Source organism: Zootoca vivipara, chromosome 4 (genome assembly GCF_965207765.1).
Source record: "Zootoca vivipara chromosome 4, rZooViv2.hap1.1, whole genome shotgun sequence".
NCBI classification, from domain to species: domain Eukaryota; kingdom Metazoa; phylum Chordata; class Lepidosauria; order Squamata; family Lacertidae; genus Zootoca; species Zootoca vivipara.
In genome coordinates this window covers 21298392-21320569 of record NC_142587.1, presented here as the reverse complement: position 1 = coordinate 21320569, position 22178 = coordinate 21298392, and the positions used below count along the sequence as shown (strand labels likewise).

Genomic DNA, 22178 nt, shown 5'->3' with positions numbered 1-22178 from the left:
CCAAAGGAGAATCCACTTCTTCTTTGAGCCCACTTTGTTCTACCTGCTCCCTGGAGATAAAAGGATGATAACCACCCTTTTATCCGAAGGTGACTGTTGAAAGGAGGATTTTGTAGATTCTTGTTTTGACTGAGCACAATCAGCCAACACAGTTGACTTCTTTGTTCCACCAGCAGTTTCATTAGCCTTGAGAAGGGACCCGTGCCATTGATGAATGAAGCCAGTTTTGAACATACTTGAACAAGATGAGGGGGATTGTTTCAACCTCCCTGGTATTTTCCTGCCAGAGTAGGGGCGTTCCATAAGTGGTGTCTCCTGTCTTATATTCCCCCATTCAAACTCGCATATCTAGAATTTGCGTAGTGTGTAATCGTCTTATCCAAGGACTCTTTATACGTGCAGGAACTCTCTATTTTGACTTCCAGCATGGGAAAGGGCTACCACTTAATGAGAATGGGTTCAACCCAGCTAAAGCTAACTGCTCTTAAAGGCTCATTGATTCCAACAAGAGCTGATGAAGCCTTTGGTTAATTCTCTCATATTGAGATCAAGGGGACTTCAGCATGCTTCACTTGCGCTGTATTGTGGCCACTGTTCACAAATCCCTGGTGGCGTTGATGCAACGGTTTTAAAAAAAAAGCAATTAGCCTTCCACACTACTTCACTTGAGGGGAAACTTCTATTTTGGTAATTAAATCCCTTTTCTTTTCTTTTTCAAGATCGCTGGGATTGTTGGCAGAGCAGACCTGCTGTGCGCCCTGTTCTTTTTATTGTCTTTCCTTGGCTACTGCAAGGCGTTTAGAGAAAGTAAGTACTTGAACACACACCATCAGTTTCTGAGCAGATCAGTCCGTTAGAGCACCACCAAAACAATGAAAATTAGTACCTAATTAATATATGGTGCTGAGAGATCAAAGTGCTCCCAGTTTGTGTCTCCAATCCCCCATCTCTCTAATGTTGCGTGTAGGAAGTAGTGTATGAATTAAGTGCCCATGACCTTTTCTGTAACTGGAAGAATCATTGGAATTGGAGGGGGAAATGGTATAGTGCACATATACAGCATGTGAAATTTATGGACTATACACGTGTGTTTTTAATTGCATTTTGTTGCCAGCCTCCTTGGGGACCTCGGTGTGGGTTGAAACGCAGGACAGAATTTTAATGAATATTTTTCAGTGGCCTAGGTGCATGTTGGCCTGCATCCTAAAAAGAGCCCTGCTAGATGAGATCAAAGACCCATCTAGTCCAGCAGACTCTCCTAGCAGGATATTTTTGTTTTCCAACAGCTGATAATCAGAGATGTTGCTGCTGATCCTGGAGGAAGTGTGCAGCCATGATTAATGGTCACTGGTACCCTTATACTTCATGAGTTGGTCTGCTTATATGTAAGATACGTGTGTGTATAGCCCTCTATGCAAGTCCTGTTTCACATAAGGTTCTTCTACATATATGAAGCAGGCCTAAAAGAGATGCAATATATGGTTAGAAGAATTATGAATGAGAAGAAACCTTTCCAGATGATACACAGTTGACTGAAAAGCCACATGGAGGCTAGTAATTCACAGACTGGTACCAGGATGGAAAGAGGATTATGTCAGGATTATGGTCCATGCTTTTTCTCTGGGGGTGCTCAAGGGTACACAGTACTGGCACCTCCCCCCCCCCATGTTAAAATTGTGGCTCTTAATGTAACAACTTCATTGTGAGTACCGGCACTCTTTTTCTGGGGGTTTTCCTGTTGTTATTCTGTCTCTCACAGCTACAATAATCCTACCATTAAAATTATGGACTGGTCATTTCTTCATCAGAGGACAAACGGGCAAATTTAGCAGGGGGTCAAATACTCCCCCCCCCACTGTAGTCATGCTGGCCGCATGACCCAGAAAGCTGTCTGGATAAACGCCAGCTCCCTCAGCCTGAAGCGAGGTGAGCACCACACCCCATAGTCACCTTTGACTGGACTTAACCGCCCAGGGGTCATTTACGCTTTCCTTTTTTTTTTAACCTTAACCCACTTTTTACGTAGCCCCACTGCTTGCTGCCGTCTTCAGCAACATGAGACCAGAAAACATCCCAAGGGGGCTCATTTCAATCTATGAATTTAGAAGGTGGTTGAGGATTTGAGATGTGGAATGTTAGGGTGGCACTTGAGAAGAGAAAAAGAAAAATGAAGGTCCGGGGGGGAGGGAGAGGACCCTGGCTTGCTCAGGCTCCAAACAACTTATAGGAAAGGTTTAAAAATAATTCTCCCTGTGCTATATGGGGATGTTCAATAAGGAGGGGGGAAAGGAAAAAGCCTGCTCTGTAAAATTTCCTGGTTGAAGACTAGGAGATAGTCTCAAACCTGAGCTCTCTAACACCATGCAGCCCCATAGGGAAAGGCCTTTTCCTTTCTACCTGCCTCTCCTCAGTGAATACTTGTGAGATGAGGAGAATCTTAGGCCCATGGACCTCTCCCCAGGCCAAACCTTTCTCCAGCCCTGCTCCAGGCAACTCCCCTGTGTGCTTTAGCCTGCCTGGAATGTGTCATTGAACTGTGATAATGCTTCTTGCCCAAATAAAGGACGGAGATATTTGTGTGGTGTATATCTAGAATATTCTTAACTTTTGTATCACTGGAATGTAACCTACTGTAACAAAGTCAAGAGTCATATCCATTGCTCTGCCTTCTTTCTCCCATGGTTTGCAACTAGCTTGTGGCCCCCAGATGTTTTCCTATAAGGCAATGTGACCCTCAGTTCCCCCTCCCAGGGATACACTGCAACATTTTATGTCAAGTCCCATTTTTGTTTATGTATGGTCACTGCTTCCTCAAGTCATATGATTTGTGTCAGATACTGGGTGGTGCTATGGTACAAATGCTCTTACACATTAACCTTTGGAATCAAAGCTGCCTATTAATTGCTAGAGGGAGAACCCAGGCTTTAGATGTAAATGTTCAGCCAAGCCTTCGACCCATATAGACCTCAGTCCCACAATGACTTCATTGGAGCATAAAATGAATGTACAACTTGCATGGCCTCGCAGTATGAATTTAATCTATTTCTGTAAACTAGATTCTCTTATATAAAATGACAGAAACACTTGTGGGCATTTAGCTTTCTGGAACAGGAATCAAATGCTTTCCGCAAATCTTTGGCACAGATTACACTTGTGGCCATCTGGGGAGGGTGGCAGAGTGCCTTCTCACAATATGGTGCACCAGTTTAAACTCGGTTCAGGTGCCAACCAGGAATGAGTTCCATTCTCTGAAAGGAGATTGTGGTGGGAGAAGCAGCATTGTTGTAGGGAGTGTGCTTCGTTAAGCTGATTAGCACACCTGGCATGTGTGCGACCAGAGTAATAGCTGGCACTTGTTCATTGCTTTACATTTTCGGTGCTATTGACTGAGAATCAAAAGTTAAATTGACTATTTGGATCTGTTGGACTTTATATTCTGGGGTTTTTTTGTAGGGTTTCTTAAGTAAGTTTATGATGCCCATTTTAGGGATGAGAATGAAGAATGCATGCAAAAATGTGTGTGTGCACGTGCACACACAAATGTATATACAAATATATAGAATTTTCAAACCTTGAACATCAGTGTGCTTTTTTATCATAGATCTGTATTCCCATTCAGAGCAAAGATTGATGCTGGCCCAAGAATCTTAGAAATAAAATGCATTTACTTTTTGCACATCACTTTCTAAATGTGCTCCTGTTTAGGACGAGTTGAAAAGATTCCCATAGTGAACTGGTGTAGATTTGCTTTTGCCATATGTATTATAGGGATTGGCATGCATTTATTATTCTTCATTTTATGATTACATTTCCTCCAGGAAGGTCAATGTGGCACACACACAGCTACTGCCTTCCCCATCTTATCCTCACAACATCCCTGTAAAGTAGCTTAGGCTGGGACAGCGTGACTGGCCCAAGGTCATCCAATGAGTTTCATGGCTGAATGGGGATTGGAACTTGAGTTGTCCTAGTCCAGTACTTTGACTCTCATACATGTACTGAGCCTTACCACGAATCTTGTTTGGGAGCATAATGTAAGCACTATTTTCCTTATTCATGAAAACATACAGGTACACAAACATACAGGTAAACAGGACAACTAGCAGATTGTGGGGAGTATGTGTTCAGACTAAGTAAATGGTGCAGGGGGAAGGTTTAGATCCCATCCTCCAATGCAGTGATCTTCATCCCGTTCAGAACTCCAAGACTGCTTTGAAAATAAATGGAAAAAAGAAAGGAGGTCCACTCATTGATCTCTATTATTTTGTCTAGTTTGACCCTAACTATTGAATTATAAGTAACGTTAATTAATTAATTAATTATTAATGTTCCTTTCCGACATACCAAGAGACATTTATTTTGCACTTTAGGTGGGTATCCATATTGGAGCACAGAATGCAAAGTGAGAACAGGTCCTCTGTTTGTGACTTTGAAATCAGTAGCATTATGGAGTTGGCAAATGGAAGGGTTTTCTGAAGTCACTGTTGTGGGGGAAGGGTGTGTGAAACAACATTTTGTGGAAAGGCTTCAGAAAATTCCCATTTGGTATTGGGAAAGCAGCCAATTTTAATCACAGCATTTTTGTTCAGAGGGATATTTTTGACTTGCTTGGAAGATCTATGTGCAAATTACTGCTTTTTAAAAAGCTTGTGCTGTACTCTTAATCTGTAGCAGAAGCCTAAAATTTGCTAACAGAATTTATTGTTTATTAATGGCAGGCAGTAACTTGCTAATGGAATGAACATGTGTGTCTGCATTCTATCTGTCTTACTGAAAATTTCAACCATGAAAAGCAGACCACATTTTCTCTTATTTTAAACATTTTTAAAGTAACTGAATGACAGAACTTATTCCAAAACAGCTTTCCATCTAGGGCCAATGTCCTATATGTTGTCAGTTTCTTCTCTTTATGCCCTGTTTTTAAACTGATAGGTAAAGAAGGAGCCCAATTTTCTACTGCCTGGGTCTTACTGAGCGTCCTCCTAGGAGCTCTAGCCATGCTGTGTAAAGAACAAGGAATCACAATACTGGTAAGTCTTCTCTTAACAGTTAAGCATTGACATTTCTTATCAGCCAAAAGCAGCTCACTGTTAAATAAACTCTCTTCATATGGCAAAATATGTGTCCCTTATGGTTTGTGCATCGCTTAGGCTTTCTTACAGAAAACGTGGTAAATTCAGCAGCGACAATTGTAACAATCTTTCCACTTTTCCTGTTTTTGTTCTCTGATTTCTATTGCAAATGCTTTCAGATTTGGTGTTCGCTGATTTCACTACATGAGTTATTGTTATTGTTGGTGTTACTGAATGATTCATGGTGTTACCATGAATAATCTTCCAAGTCTGTCTGTATTATACTTGGTTAAGACTTGCAAGAGCATCTTATTGCCTTGCTGCTCCCATTTCTCTCTATGAGATTAATAGGACTCTTGGTGTGAGACCCAACTCTTCACCGCATGCAAGGAAGGCATAGTGTGGAAGACTTTTCATAGCAATCCTACACAACCATTCACGTAATGACAGTAGGAAGTTATTGGTTACATGGAAGTCACTCAAGCTTTAGTCCAGCTCCATCAACTCCTAAAGAATGGTGTGGATGAACATATAATAATAATAATAATAATAATAATAATAATAATAATAATAATAATTAAGATTTATATCCTGCCCATCTGGCTGGGTTTCCCCAGCCACTCTGGGTGGCTCCCAACAGAATATTAAAAACACGATAAAACATCAAACATTAAAAACTTCCCTAAACAGGGTTGCCTTCAGATGTATTCTAAAAGTCAGATAGTTGCTTATTTCCTTGACATCTGATGGGAGGGCATTCCACAGGGCGGGCGCCACTACCGAGAAGGCCCTCATGAATGAGTGGCAGTGAACTGTAGGCTGAGGCACTGCTCCCTCCTCCTTTTCAGACAGAATAAAGAGAGATAAATCTTCCCCTTTCATTGTAGAATAAACCACAGTTTCACTTGGGGCCACATTAAAAACTTGGGGACACTGGCTTATTTTAACCAAAGTTAGTTTAAACAATCTGAGATGTCAAAACTCTGGATTAACTTCCTGGTTTGTTTCTCAGGTGTTTTTGTATATTAACATTGATCTGAGCTTTGTTCCAAAGTGTTTCCCGTGCTTCTCTTGCACATGGAGAAGCTCACCGGGCTCGTCACAGTTCATGCAGGATGACCTACGGTACTGTTGCGTAAACTGCTTAGAGGTTTTCAGAAATTAGGCAGCTGTTTTTATTTATTTCATAAAATGTATATACTGATTTTTAACACGAAAAAACTTTCATGTCAGTTATAGAAATTCTGTTTAAACAAATTAATAGTTAAATGAAGTGGTTTAGGCCAGCCTTCTCCAATCTGGTGCTCTACACACATTTTGGACTACTAGTTCCATCAACCCCAGCTGCTGCTGGGTTGTAGTGCAAAACAGGCTGGGGAAGGCTTGTTTTAAGTGATTGAACTGAAGCTTAAGAGACCTACACAGATCCAGAGTAATTATTGAACTCCATGGTGTAACTCTTGTTGGTATCCATCTGTCTCAAGAGACAGTGGACTGTGCCTCTGGGGGTGAACTTGTGAAACTGCTGCATTAGGAAGTGACCTTCGCAGGGCACAATCCTGGGCAGTGTGTATGGAGGTCCTGGGCTGCCCAGACGACAAGTCACTCCTTTCGAGCTCACTGATATGGCCCAAAGGAAAGCAGAGCAATACATTTGGTACCAGCTTGGCTGCAGGAGTTTCCTGAAGGAGGCGTAAAAAGGCGCCATCCAACTGTCTTAGGGACTCCACTCTGGATTTGTATAGTGTTTAATCCTTAGCCTTTTCCCTTCTTGACGATATCCTGCAAGGCACTGAAGATAGTGTAAATATATACAATATATCTTTCTTAACCTTCTTTGACCTTCTCCCTGTTTTGTTTTCATCCCTGTCTTCTTAGGGTTTGAACGCTCTTTTTGATGCTGTGATGATTAACAAGCTCAATATTTTGGAAGTTCTTTTGAAGATACTACGCAAGGACAAGTCGCTGGAGGTGATTCCATTTATATATTTAAAAGAGCTGCCGCTTTAACTTCATACAGTTAGCATTTAAGTGTTAGCGTCAATACATCTACAGCAGCATGAAAGATCAAGCTGTTCTTTGATCTAGTAAGTGAGATTATTTGGAGGTCAAACACTGTGACAGAACATTGCCTTCAAAATGTTTAACAATGAATATACATCAGATGCTTTGTGCCACCTTAAGATGAGTAGGTGGAGGAGGTGATATGTAGGTTTGCGTCCTTGTTTTGTGTGGTGCTTTTAAAAAATATATAATACAGATATACCGGTATATTTTTAAAAAACCATCACCTTCCTGAACTTTTAAAGTCCCCTGGCTTGCTCACTTCCTTCCTGTAGCAGTAAGCATACAGAATCTTTTCTCAGTCCTCGCCCTATGTAGTTCAGGCCTTATGGCAGGCATAGGCAAACTCGGCCCTCCGGATATTTTGGGACTACAACTCCCATCATCCCTAGCTAAGAGGACCCAGTGGTCAGGGATGATGGGAGTTGTAGTCCCAAAACATCTGGAGGGCCGAGTTTATCTATGCCTGCCTTATGGGAACCTTTGTTTCATGCTTACTTTCTGGGGCCCCAACTTAAATGAAATATTTTGGGGTGTGTGTTAAGGTATGCCCTGCCCCGCATGAGAAACAGTGCATGCACACTATTTGAGTGTCAATGCCCATCGATTTTGGGGGCCCTAGTCCCCTCAAATATTTTATTGGGGAAGTTGAATTGGCTCCTATGGTCTCCTTTGTTTAGCTTCGTATCTTTATTGTCTTCTGTTCTTGCAGGTCTATAGTTTTCATTCCATTTTATCCTGCTTTTGACTGGCCACAAGTTGACTGACCAACACTTGCTTCTCTCTTCCTAAACCTCTTCCAGGCTACAACATTCATCTCTTTAAGTCCCTTAGATTATTCTTCCTGGTGCCCATTCTCGTTAGCATCTCTCCTGTCTTCTCTCCTGTCTTCTCTCCTTTCTCTCTCTCTCTCTCTCTCTCTCTCTCTCTCTCTCTCTCTCTCTCTCAGACTTTTAGCCAAGTGACTATTCAGATTTCCAGACCTCAGCCTCCTAATGTAGTTCTTTCTCTCTAAAGGCTTCTGTGAGAGCTTTCCCCAGCCAAACTGACCTCTTATTTCCCTCAGAGAAGCTAGAAGCTAGTTGTTGAGAGCTTTCTTCTTCCTTGCAAAGTGAGCCTAGAAACATGAGAGCTTTAAGGATATAGTCTACAGCTTAATATTATCTACAATGACTGCCAGAGGCTCTTCAGGATTTCATAGAATCATAGACTCATAGAATTGTAGAGTTGGAAGGGACCCCAAGGGTCATCTAGTCCACCCCCTGCAATGCAGCTCATTAAGCTAAATGGTTTTTAATAATGATGATGATGATGATGATAAATATAACAACAACTTTGCTGAAAATTAAAGCGCTCATTTGACATTTTACCTCAGAATGTGAAACTCTAGTGTTAGCAGGTTGTTTTTGGTGTTTAGCAATTGTCAAATGCTGTGAGCTGCTGTCAAATCTCATATTGCATTGCGTATCCACTGTCAAATACAAAATAAAACAGGGTGTCCGTTATTTATTTTTGTTAGTCAAATGCTTTAGAGTGTTGCATGTCATCTGTCAAATACCGTGAAATGCTAAATACAATTACATCTGGTTGTTGAGTAAGAAATGCTATGTCGTGGTGGTTGTTCCATACTTTAAATAACTATTGCCACCATGATGAATTCTTAATTTTATAAACTCAGGGTGGTTAAAGCAGTGAGAGTACTCTTGTGCCTGATGTAACACATAAAACATATTCAGATTCTTTTAAGAAACTTGCTGTTTTGAATGCCTGATCAAAAGCTTTGATAATACTATGCATCTTCTTTCCCTTTGCAACCAACGCCAAACGTGCCTACTTGGAAGCAAACCCCATTGATTTCAGTGGGACATATTTCCAATTGAGTATGCTGAAGATTGGAGCCTATGTTTTATTGTAAATCTTTATGGTGTAGATGAACCAGAACAAACAGCAAGTTTATTTATTAGACTTTCATGTTCTTGCAGTTCCCTGTTGTGTCTGTAATACTGCAAGGTAGGATACTAATAATATGAGGATATGCTGAAGAATTTCATATCTGTACCCTATACTCGTAACTGGTAGTGTTGCTATAACGACAGTTGCCTCACAAACTTTTATGTCGCTATCATGTGGCTCACAGTTGTTGAACTTAAATTGGGCCAGGATTCAAATGGCACCACCATTGATTCTCATATGAAGGCTTCTTCCTGTAGTTTTCCAAACATGAAAAAAATAAATATGAAGCTGAGGAGAGGCTTTGAGACCTATCCATTTTCTTCAGAAATCCTAGATTACTTGGGCACAGAATATTGTTTTTCTTCTTGGTGCATCTATTTCCACTGCTTGCATAAACTGTCTTCTCACGATCCTGGATAGGCACATCAAAGTCTTAAATCTTATTCCACTGGGTGAGGACGGAAGAATGGCAACAGGGGAAAGCTGGCGTCTGAGATTGTCCACATTGGTTTTACCCTTCTTTCGCAGCAAGAGAGACACAAGATTTACTTTATCTTTAAAATCCAGGATACTTACTAAAACCCTTTGAACCAGATGGGATGGGGTCGTGGATTGGATGGAGGTACCCCTCCACCCAGCCCTCTAGCCTCTGCATGACAAGTGACACCAGTGTCATTTCTGGTGGCACAAAAGTCCCCATGTTCTACTCACTGAATATGTCAGTAGGCAGAAATGTAACTGGTGGGATCCCCGTTAGCAGCAGCCTCATAAAAGAGAATTGGGGGTGGGGGTGGCATTGGGCTTGATTACTACACCAGCTCCAGGCTACTGCATCAATTTGCCTCCTCCTGCTTCTACCCCATTAAGCCCCACCAGGCAGCACCCAAGTCCATGTACTGAATATCCCACCTTTCTTCCAAGGAGCTGTATGTGGTTTTCTCCACACGCCCCAAAACCACCTTATGAGGTAAGTTACCCAGTGAGCTTCAGGGCAGCATAGGTCTTTAAACTTGTGTCCAACACTCTTAACCACTACACCACACTACTGACTGCTGTGACCTTTCTGCACTTCTGTGGAAAATGGAATATAAATGCAGTGCAGGGGTGCTTGCACAATTCGCTCCATGCTTGGCAGAGTCTTCGTTGTATTGTCTGTACCCTGCATCACCTGTATGGGGATCTGATGTCTTTATTAGTGGGATGGCTTCACTCACCATTAACTCACCGTGGTACAATACAGCAACCAAACTTTTTTTCTACCATGTGTCTGTTACAAGTGCAGGAACCCTTATTATTATCACTATCATCATTATCATTAATTGGGTCAGTAGATGGCAAAGTTAGAGAAGCATTAGTACTACCTTTCCCCCCTACTACACATTTTCTGTTACACCCATCTTTCTGAATTTGCAGTTTTTAAAAGGAAAAAGTTGTGATGACCTGAGCTTTTCCTTTTCCTTTTCTTCTGCTCTTCCTCTCTAGAGCCTAGTGGTGTTTAGAAAAGGACTTCTGTTCAGGATGACTCTTCTGTTATCTGGAGGAGCCACCATGCTGTATGTGCGCTGGCGGATTATGGGCACAGGACCACCGGCATTTACTGAAGTGGATAACCCAGCTTCATTCGCAGACAGTATATTTGTGAGGGTAAGTGGTAAAGGCCTTGCTTTTCAGTGAGCTAACAAATTAAGGACTAAACAGAGAAAGCGGAGGGGCCATGTGTCATTTGCAGAACAAATGCTTTGTACATAGCAAGTTCTCCCATTCAGTTCCTGGCAACTCCCAAGGGTAGGCTTGCAAAAAGGCTTTTGTGGACTGCTGTCAGTCAGAGTAGACAGTATTGGACTAGATCAGGCATCCCCAAACTGCGGCCCTCCAGATGTTTTGGCCTACAACTCCCATGATCCCTAGCTAAGAGGACCAGTGGTCAGGGATGATGGGAACTGTAGTCCAAAACATCTGGAGGGCCGAAGTTTGGGGATGCCTGGACTAGATGAACCAACAGTCTGATTTGGCATCAGGCAGCTTTGTGTGTTCTTACATAGCTTACAAGATTTGAACCATCAAAGTGATAAAAGCATCATTCCTTGAGGATTCTGAATGAATGATGCTTTTAGAATGTGGATGTTTAAAATCGGGTGTGGAACATTATTCAGTCCAATGTCCACATTTCTTATGGACAACTTCTGACAGCCACACACCAGTTGTGGACAGGGCCGGGGACAGAAAGGGGTGGAGCAATGAACATAACTCTTGACCTTTTATAGTGGGTTACATTCCAGCCATGCAAAAGCCAGAGGTTTACACACACGTCCATCTCCCTTCCAAGCACACAAGGCATTACCACAGTTCAAGGTGCTCTCATTCCAGCAAGGCAAAAGCACCCAAGGAGGGTGTCACCCCCTCCGGGGTCAGAGGCAGATTTGGATAGTGCAAGTAGTGTGGTCACAGCTGGGCACAGCTAAGGAGGGCACCTTCTCAAAGCCCAGTGAGTGAAAACCTGGCTTTGGAAATGAGGTGTGAGGGTTCTGACAGGGTCCTAGATAGTGATGTGTGGTGAAATTTTCCATAGGGAAAAAGTTAGGACCAGAGGCACCAGCTTGTGAAGGTGATTGTGTGAGGTATGTCACGACGTCGTGCGTATGAGCATCATTCTTCCCTGCCTAAGCCAGCCAGAACCTTCCTGGGCTTTAGGAAGAAGGTGCCAGGGGAACATTTAAGGGACTAGCCTAGTCCCCCGAGGCCACTGGCTGCACACCACTGGTCCTAGAGTCCTCCTGCCTCCTTCCCAAGCAGACAAGTGTGTACTGGGCTTTGGGAAGGAGGTAGGAGGACTGTGGGACCCTGTCAGAGTCTCAGGCCTCTTGCCCAAAGCCCAGCTTAAGCCAGCATCACAAGGGGGGCATACGGTATTACCAAGGTCTCCCCACTCCTCTTTTTTTTTATTTTTTTAATGTTCACCTTTGGATCGGGGTTATTATTATTTTGAAATTTCTACTTCAAAGTGAATGGCTCTGCTGGATCTACCACAATCTGGTTAGATTAATGATACGGAACTGTCTTGATCTGAGTAGCCATAGTTTTTCAGTCACATATGTCCTCTATGCTTTGACCTCTGGAGCTACATAAGGCAGAACCCACTGTTAGGTGCCGAAGCCAAAGAACTTTGAGCAAAAGCCGGAAGTGGGATATTGCCAGTGGCACCCACTGGATTGTAACCATAAAAGTCTTCCTAGAAAGGAATATTCTTTTGGGTAGCCAAATTTGTATGCTGGGGAGCAGGGGACAGCAGAACATGCAATTACACTGAGATAACGTTAATTAACTTACATTTGATTAGGCTGTAGGCTAGAGTCTTGGAGCCAATAAGTGTTTTATCTGATAAACAGTTTTGTTAAAGAGGAGGCTTAAATAAAAACTAGGCGATCTGAAAAAGTAGTAGTGATTTTACCCCCTTCCCCCCTTCCTAACAGGCTCTTAAAGTTCAGTATGAAGTAAATGTTTGTTTTTCCTTTGACTGACAGGCTATAAACTATAATTACTACTATTCGTTGAATGCATGGTTGCTGCTGTGTCCCTGGTGGCTGTGTTTTGATTGGTCAATGGGCTGCGTGCCCCTTATTAAATCAGTCAGTGACTGGAGAATAATTGCACTAGCAGTTCTTTGGTTCTGCCTAATTGCTCTGATGTGCCAAGCCTTGTGCTCCGAAGACAGCCAGAAGAGAAGGTAAACGACATTATTGAATTTTAAATTTCTAATTGGGTTTTCTTAAATCCAGCACTCTTCGTCTTCCTCCTCCTCCTCTTCTTTTTTTTTAAAAAAAAACCAACAAATCAGTGGAATCAATATACCTTGGCAAACCCAGTTCAAATAAATATTTATAGCTCCAACTTGCATTCTCTTCCCAATTTGGCTCCATCATTTTTTTACACTGACTATGGGGAGGCTAACTTGTAAAAGGGAGGTACGGATGGCTGCTTTATGTTCTTTCTGAAATGGCATTTTCAGATCCTTAACTCTGTAGGGGGTAAAAAGTAATTTGTGGTCAGAATAAAGTGTAATTGAAGTATGTTGTTTTCCTTCGCCTCTTTCCACAATGTTTCTTTTGTTAATAATAATAATAATAATAAACCCTTAAGAAAAAACTTTTAGAAAAAAAATGGTTCTGGTTGTTGATTAAAAAAATAAAATGCTGTCCCGGAGTGATTACTCTTCATCAGTAAACAGTCAGAGAGAAAATAATATGGGGTGGGCTAGGGGAACCCCTGTCGCTTTATAGAAATGAAAGTTGCTTTAAGAGGATGAAACAATATTTTTGAGAAGATATTACAGGTGTTGTTCTGGTGTTCTTGAACCAAACATTTAATCCTTTTAATTGGTAAAACTGCTCCTTGTTCAAATTGGCCTTTTATTCCTCCACAAGGATGCTTGCTAATCTTGATCCAGCTTTTCCCTTTAAAAATAAATAAAAACAAATGACCTACAGTAATAGTGCTCTTGAGTCTTAATAGCAGTTCATGTGCATTATTTCCATATTTTTACAACAGTCCTGCAAGGTAGTATTCATTCCTGAGAAATAGTGGCTTGCCTAAGGTGTGAGCTTTGAATCAGCAATGTCACAGCTTGCACTCTTAACCCCTGTGCCGGCTGCCATCTTTTTGGTTTGCTTACAACACATAGATGCAATTACATTTTTTTCATTTTTGCTTCAGGAATTTTTCACTTAAGATACCTTGGATCCCCTGCCCCCTCATTTTCATTGGCAGATCCTTAAAAGTTTCTTCTTGTTGGTATGCTAATATTTGGATGACAAGCTATCAAAATATTTTCTTCCATACATGTGTTCCTGGATGATATCCAGAACGCACAAACACAACAGTATCCTGGAATCACAGAAAGGAGACCTGACATAAACATGGATTTTTGCAGTTAATCATTTGTGCTTGTGTATAGTGGGGGAAAGAGGGACACAGGTGGTGCTGTGGTCTAAACCACAGAGCCTAGGGCTTGCTGATCAGAAGGTCGGCGGTTCAAATCCCCACGACGGGGTGAGCTCCCATTGTTCGGTCCCAGCTCCTGCCAACCTAGCAGTTCAAAAGCACGTCAAAGTGCAAGTAGATAAATAGGTACAGCTCCAGCGGGAAGGTAAATGGTGTTTCCGTGCGCTGTTCTGGTTTTGCCAGAAGCGGCTTAGTCATGCTGGCCACAGGACCCGGAAAAACTGACTGCGGATAAACATCAGCTCCCTCAGCCACTAAAGCGAGATAAGCGCCGCAACCCCAGAGTCGTCCACAACTGGACCTAATGGTTGGGGTACCTTTATACTGGGGGGGGGGAAGCAAAGCAGATACACATGATCTGTGGTAAACCATAAAGTAGGAAGAACTCTTGTGCCCAGTGATTCCAGTGGTAAAACAGTAATTACACTGTAGAGCCATTTTGCTAAAAACTAGACCTTGATGCCACAAGGAAATACTTCTTGTCTGTTAGTGTGTCTCATTATACATACTAAATATCAGGAGAATCGAAAAAACAGCTGTAACTTGTTGCCCTTATGACAGAAGTGGGGATTAAATCTACAGGCATGGGAGCTTCTCCAGAGTGAATTAAACCTACCAAATCACAGACGGGCAGTTCCAGGGGGTCTTGTGCAAGACAACTTTTTAAAATGTGACATTTAAAAAAAAGAAAAGGTCAACAACACTTTCATTTTCTTCCAGAAATGGACTGAAAGCAGCAAATCTTTATTAGCTTCATAATTATGAGGAGGGAGTGGGGGGTTGCCTCTCTTGATTACCTTAAAATAACTTTTATTAGCAGCTTCATAGCAGCTGGCTTAACTTTCTTGTGCTTGTGTCCTATAGATAGACATTACAAGGTGCAAGTGTTCAGAATAGTGCCTGTGGAGTGCTGAAGCACTTGAGAGGATTCCCCCCCACCCCCGCTCAAGCAAAACAGTGGTCATTAAAAAAAAAAAGATAAATGAAGCATCTTACTTAAAAAACAACAACAGCTGCTCTGCTTCCAACAAAAAAATCACACAGAGCACTTTAGTGCTTCACAGGTAGCATTCTGAACAGTCTTGCTTTTTGCAAAGCCCATGGACCTAGGGAAACATATGGGCATGGGGGGGGGAATATAGAAATATAGTTTACACCAAACTATTACATGGCAAGCACACGGACATCATTAACACAACTCCTGAATTGCTTGGAGTCTTTTCCAACATGACCTTTAGTGATACGAGGTCTTCCACTGAGTAGTTCCTTCCGACCCTGCTTAGAAATCTCAAGGTTTCCCCACAGATGAGCCCAGGCAGCAGTTCCTTCATGCAACAGCGTTACCATTCCTGGGAAGTAGGAAGACACTGGGATAGAAAAGAGCCATGGCATGAACTTTCCCCATAGGATACCGTATTTCTGATGAAACTGAATGGAATTTAGCATGGATCCTAAAGATTCCATGCTAAAAAGACGGAATTCAAACAGATTCTTTGACACCTCAGCTTTTTACATGCAGATACTAAGGTGTAGCATAAAAATATCATAAGAAGTAATGATTGAGTTGTTCATCCTATAACTTACTTTCTGCTTTCCAGAATCCTGACATTGGGTTTGGGATTTCTCATCATCCCTTTCCTTCCTGCAAGTAATCTGTTCTTTCGAGTTGGATTTGTTGTTGCAGAAAGAGTAACCTACCTCCCGAGTATTGGCTATTGCATGCTGATTACATATGGATTCAGTCTATTGAGCAGACAAGCTAAAAAAAAGGTACTAACAAAAGGATCCATATAACTGACAACAGGTATATACACACACACATAAAAGCTTTAAACTGTGGTTCCTAACATGTGTTTCTTCTCTCCAAGAAATTTCTTGTTGCTGCTCTGCTGGGCCTCTTGTTGGTAAATGTGTGGCGTTGTGTTATCCGCAGTAACCAGTGGAGATCTGAAGAACAACTTTTTAGGAGTGCTTTGTCTGTGTGTCCACTGAATGCAAAAGTAAGTTTTGGAGTAATATTCATTAGCCATATGCATTGCACTCTATAAAGGCAAATCCCTATTTTGAAGTAAAAATTTGAACAAATGTAAAGGAAATTAAAAATCTGAAAGTACCCTGTTTCTCATATTTTAAGGCATCCCCATAAAATAAGCCATAGCAGGATTTTTAAGCATTCAAGGAATATAAGCCATACCCCGAAAATAAGACATAGTGATAGGAGCAGCAGCAATGCCGGCCGTGGCAGGAGGAGGAGGAAAAAAATAAGACATCCCTTGAAAATAAGCCATAGTGTGTTTTTTTGAGGAAAAAATAAATATGAGACGTGTCTTATAATATGAGAAACACGGTATTTTCTTTTAAGTCGCTCCCCACACCACCAAGTAAGTTCAAAAACTATTTTTTGTTCCTCTGTCATTTGGATCTAAAATGCAGCTACATCCGTGGTACATTCCTGTGTGCCTTTCCCATCATTTAGAGCATTGGTCTTCAACTGGTGTGTCGGGAGCTACTACCAGGTTGCAGCCTGATGCAAGGTAGGTTGCAACCACAGCACTACTGCCATACAAACATAAGAAAGAGAGAGAGAGAGAAACAGGTCCCCAAATAATCTTTAGTTAAAGGTGGGTCCTGGGTCCGAAAAGGCTGGTGAATACTAATTCAGATCAGGGGCGGAGGAAGGGGGTGTGTGGGCTGCCCCGGGTGTCACCACTGGGGGTGTGTGAAAAAATGCCGGGCGGAACGCACACGCAGAACGTCCGAGTCACACATCTCTCCTGGGAGAGATGCAGTGGCTTGGGCGTGCACAGGCTGCCTCCCCCCCCCAGCTGTAGGGCAGCTGAGTGGGAGGAGGCAGGCAGACTCTGGAGGCCCCGCGGTGTGCCGCCCCAGGCGCCTGAGCAGCTTCCTCCGCCACTGATTCAGATCCCTGATTCGATGTTGAGTGCCAGGTTACCTGGTCTTAATTTACGTGGTCATATGCTGGTTTGCAGCCCAGGTTTCCAAGAAATCATACTACTTTGCTCAACTCCCAAGCAAAACTATCAGTCCCAGTAAAGATGCAACCTTAAAAGTTATCCCACGCAGAGGATTTCTTTCATTGTGGCATTTAATGGCAGGAATGAGCATAAGAGGATCACAGACAATTCAAGATCTGTATTGTTCTTTGCATGCATAATGCTGCTCTGGAAATCAGGTCAATCCCTGCTTTTATGCATTATTAAAAAGCAGTTGTGGGATATAAAATAGTAAGCAACAGTATATCATACTTGCCTAGCATCAAAGTTGAACCGGTTCATGAATGAGCTTGGCAATCCATATCCTTTTCTCAGTCCGTATCTGTTTCTCAGGGCTTAGCTTATGCAGAAAAGTTAAAACACCTGAACTAGAAATGTTCTAGCCTGTGCTTTATTCTAAAAGGTGGTGGCGATGATTCATTGAATTTATGTCCCACATTTCCTACTGAAAGATAGCAAAAAGTAGCTTACTGTGCTTGGTAAGCCAAAAAAATACACAAAATCTGAAGTTTAAGACCCAAAGCAAACAAAATGTTCAGTATCGCCACTATTTGCAGCCAATTTTGAAAAACCTGTGGGGCACTTGCAAAGAATTGGGATTGCATGTTACAGATTTCCATCTCTCTTATAAACTGATTTCCCTAGGGTTCCTTAGGGAGACAGAACAGAGGAACTATAATAGGTCAATATATGGCTGTTGTGTATAGCATTTGTTTTTCAGGAGTGGTAATCTTTGTGGATCTAGGGAACACATTGTCCCAGATTGGTTTGGGAGTGGGCAGGAGCTGTTTAGCCCACTCCTATTCAGGAGGAATAAGGGCACGCAGAGAGGAGGACTGCATTGGCTCTGTCACTGCCCTTGCAGACAGAACAGCACTGCTGCAGCTCCACCCCATGGTTGAACCGTTCCTTTTTGTCACTCAACAAAATGCAGCTATACCTCTTCCACACTCTGTGTTTCACACTTCCTTATTGTAGAATGCTTGTAAAAGATGTAGCTAAACCTCTGACTTCTGTTTCCTCCATTGTGAATATGGCAGTTTCCTTTTTGTTTTAATTCTGAAAACAGAAGGTCTATTTGGAGTTGGATATACTGTATGGTGGCGTGCACGTGGGATTTCCACACCTTTAGGCGCCAGGCAAAAACATTTTTCTTCAACCAGGCCTTCAGCTTGTTACATCCGATACCCTTTCAAACATGTTGTGGGAGATCAGTTTATTTATTTATTGAATTTATTATTGGTTTGTTTTTGTTCTTTTACTTTTTTTTTTTTAAAAAGGCGGTATACAAATAAAAGTATACCCTTCTTTCACATTGTGTTTCAAGGTGCTCTTAGCAGGGAAAAATGATTCATTAGTTGCCATCATGTAACCAATTGCTTTGTTACACTTGTTTGGCGGTGGGAATGGTATTTGCTAGTAAGTAAAAATAGATTGATCTGGCCTTAGCTGGTATACAAACATGTTGGGATGCCGGGACTAGTTGTGTGGTTGTAAAGACTAGCTGGCTTGGGATGTAGCTGCCACAACCAACAATGTCTACTCCTTCCCTCTTCTGTGGCCAATGTCAACGTGCTAAGTAAAGGCATAGGCACCAACACTGGTTAATACCATTAACATATGATGCTGAAGTAGGCATAGGCCCAAGGGAGAGGCAGGTTTCTATGTCCATTTTGGGCCTGCCGTGGACTCAACTGCATGCCCCCCCCCATTTAAAAGAGTCCTTCCAGAAATCTGCAGGGCTGAAATTTGGATTTTCAGCAGAAGATCAAGTAGTTCAGATATGTTCTTCGCTGACCTACAACTTTCTGTAAATATTTGTGTTGGCAATTTTAAAAACACATTCAACCAAAACGTATCAGAACCAACATGGCAGGAATTTTCAGTTGGATAAATGTTCAGTGAACTTCAAAGCTGCTGAAGACTTGCATTTTCACTGGGATGTTTGTTCTCTGATTATTTTTTTTCTTCTCTCTAATTCTTGCGTCATATTCCCTCCAGCTACATTTTTTTATTTTTCCTGGCAGCTGTTGATGCCCTTTGAACATAAAAATGACTGTGTTGAAAGCCTAATGCAGTCCCTGCTATATGTCCTACCCCATACCATCACTGTGTAAGGAAAGAGGTAACATTGTGGGGGCCCATACAATTAATGTTGAGCCTGGCCCTGAACTTCAGAATCAGCTTTGGAAAAAGGGGTCAAAGCACAAATGTTTTTTTATTATTTCAAGTCATCCCCTTCTTGAAGCTTGACACATCACTGTAAATTATGCAATGCATATCATTCAAAGAAGGTTGCACTTACCTTGACCTGTGGTATATATATTTATAAACAAAAGTAAGATGCTTTGTTCAACTGTAAATCTATTTTCAAAATTGCAGTTGCAGAGATAAATGCTGCAATACTAGTATCTAAGAGTAATAAATGTCTGGAACAATTAATACATTTCTGGCCTTTACTTTCAGGTTCATTATAACGTTGGCAAAAACCTGGCTGATAAAGGCAACCAAACAGCTGCAATCAACTATTACAGGGAGGCTGTCAGGTACGTGCCAGTTTACTGTTTAAAAGAGGAACAGGGAAGTGTTCCTCAATGAATGCAAACAAACTGTGAAAAAGACTATGAACTGAAGGTGGAGGCACTATATGCACTTTCCCTTTTTTTTTATTTGTTCGTTACACAAGAAAATCTTTAATAGAAACTGATTTAAAAGAGGAACAGGAAAACAATATTCAGAATATTGCATTTACTGGCCTATAAAAAAAGAGCCTGGAAGACATGACATCTCAATGCACTGTTTAAAATAAATTAATTTTATTAGAATTATTCAAAAGAGAATTTAATCCATTGGGGGCGGGGAGTGAAAGTAGCTTAGAACACTATGGTTAGGAAAATGTACACAGTGTGAGTTAAAAATGTTGGCGATGTACCACAGGAAAGAATTGTGAGGTGGTCCCATCCCGATCCAGATTTGGGTAGTCGCTGAAAAAGTAGAAAATACAATAGGTTATTAATATCCAATATTTTTGTTGTTAGGAGATACAGTCATACCTCATGTTGTGTCCGCTTCAGGTTACAGTACGTCTTTTCAGGTTGTGTCCCGCGCCAAACCCGGAAGTACTGGAATGGGTTACTTCCGGGTTTCGGTGCTCGCGCATGCGCAGGAACACTAAATCACGCTTTGTGCATGTGCAGAAGCGTCGATTCGCAAGCCGCGTGTGCGCAGACGTGGCGCTGTGGGTTGTGAACGTGCCTCCCACACGGATCACGTTCGCAACCCGAGCGTCCACTGTATATACTAGCGTGTGCGCACAGACACACTCATATATATCTTGTATCCTAAATACAGATTATGGGGTGCAATCTGATCATAGTGGCAAGTGTATGCCACTACTGTGTATTGGAAGTCATGTGAAATTCCAGAATTATCAAGCCCCCCAAAAATTACGTAGTACAAACCTAACAAAATTAAGTATGGGCACATGAATGAAGGCAATTAAAGGGATGACATGTGATCGTAGAAAAATGAAGAAAGGAGACCTGTATTCCTGTTGTTGTTTTTAAATTTAAAGCAAGATAATGCTGCCTGGGTAAAAGCACTGTCCTCTACATGTGCTCAACATGTTCTGCAGGCAAGCACCACTGATAGCAAAGCCATCCTAGCAATGAAGCTACATTATAGTTGTTTCTTTCTGCATCATGTTCTAGAGAGGGCTCCATTTCCTGTCTCTCCTTTTAAATAAATCACTGTGGTCTAGATAAGATTGGTGATGGTGATTTAATATATGATTAAGGTGTTGTAAATTTCCTATATTTGGTCAGGTTGAGATTCAAATAATAGGTGGAGTCTCATGAGTTGGTGGCTATATAGTGTAAATGAAAGAAAATGAGTCAAGCTGCCTTTTTCCAATGAGTAATTATTATTTTTCCCTTTTACATGCCCAGATTGAATCCTAAATATGTGCACGCTATGAACAACCTGGGAAATATCTTGAAAGAAAGGAATGAACTCCATGAAGCTGAAGAGCTTCTGTCACTAGCTGTGCAAATACAGTACGTTTTAAAATACACTATTCCAGTTGTTGTTGCACAGAGCATATAAAATGAGTGCTGTGTCCTGTCCTATATACTAAATGTATCCAACAATTCTGCCTAGGCCTGATTTTGCAGCAGCATGGATGAATCTGGGAATAGTGCAGAATAGCTTAAGAAGGTATGGAGAAGCAGAGCAAAGCTATTGGACTGCAATTAGACACCGAAAAAAATACCCAGATTGTTACTATAATTTAGGACGTTTGGTAAGTGTATTGCATTACATGTGTGCTAATGACAGCAAGAGACTAAGATGAAATGGATTTTGAATGTCGCCTCTGTGGCGAACGTAAGCATACTTCCTAGATATTAACAGTGTGGTTAAACAGCAGTACTTTGGCATGTTTCATGCAGCTTCCTAATAATATTAAGAGTGCAGTAGGTGAAGGGCATATCCTCAGCCCTGCACTCCAGCCCATAGCAGAGCATCTGCTTTGCATCCCAGGTTCAATCCCCGACATCTCCAAGTCGGGGTGGGAGAGACTCCTGCCTGCAATCCTGAAAGCCTCTGCCGGTCAGTGTATGCAATACTGAGCAAGATGGACTGACTCAGTATAAGGCAGTTTCCTATGTTCCTGTGTGTTGTTTCTACAGTATCAGTGGGCAAGAACTTTCACTGCAGATTGCCTTTCATCTTTGACCATTATAAATTGTTTTCAAGAGCTTGTCCCCCAGATATAGCACTGCGTGCTATTGTTTTTTCATATATACATGGTTGGTTTTTCTGCATAAAGTAATATGAGCAGGAGTGGGACTAGAACAGGGGAGGAACTTGAGCATTGATCTAATTTATTCAGGACTACCTGTACTGTATTTGTTGTCATATTGTCGTCCGTGTTTCAGTATGCTGACCTCAATCGCCACATAGATGCATTGAATGCATGGAGAAATGCCACTGTTCTGAAACCACAACACAGTTTGGCTTGGAACAACATGATTATATTGCTTGATAATACAGGTACAGTATAAGAATTACCCAGCAA

General features: G+C 41.7%; 1 protein-coding gene and 1 long non-coding RNA gene across 2 annotated transcripts in view; one reads left to right on the top strand and one right to left on the bottom strand.

Annotated features, from left to right (window-relative positions):
- TMTC4 (transmembrane O-mannosyltransferase targeting cadherins 4) overlaps positions 1-22178 on the top strand; it is a 44123-nt gene that overhangs the window by 15675 nt on the left and 6270 nt on the right. The window contains exons 5-15 of the mRNA XM_035115161.3: positions 720-807; positions 4933-5030; positions 6951-7043; positions 10572-10733; positions 12611-12813; positions 15686-15857; positions 15956-16087; positions 19568-19647; positions 21049-21156; positions 21260-21401; positions 22039-22153. Coding sequence (XP_034971052.2) covers positions 720-807; positions 4933-5030; positions 6951-7043; positions 10572-10733; positions 12611-12813; positions 15686-15857; positions 15956-16087; positions 19568-19647; positions 21049-21156; positions 21260-21401; positions 22039-22153 — 1393 coding nt within the window. The remainder of the gene's footprint in view (positions 1-719; positions 808-4932; positions 5031-6950; positions 7044-10571; positions 10734-12610; positions 12814-15685; positions 15858-15955; positions 16088-19567; positions 19648-21048; positions 21157-21259; positions 21402-22038; positions 22154-22178) is intronic.
- On the bottom strand, positions 19896-22118 carry LOC148685857 (uncharacterized). The gene is made up of 2 exons (XR_015949471.1): positions 21999-22118; positions 19896-20085 (listed from the first exon to the last, which is right to left on the bottom strand). It is a non-coding gene; the product is annotated as an uncharacterized LOC148685857 (long non-coding RNA).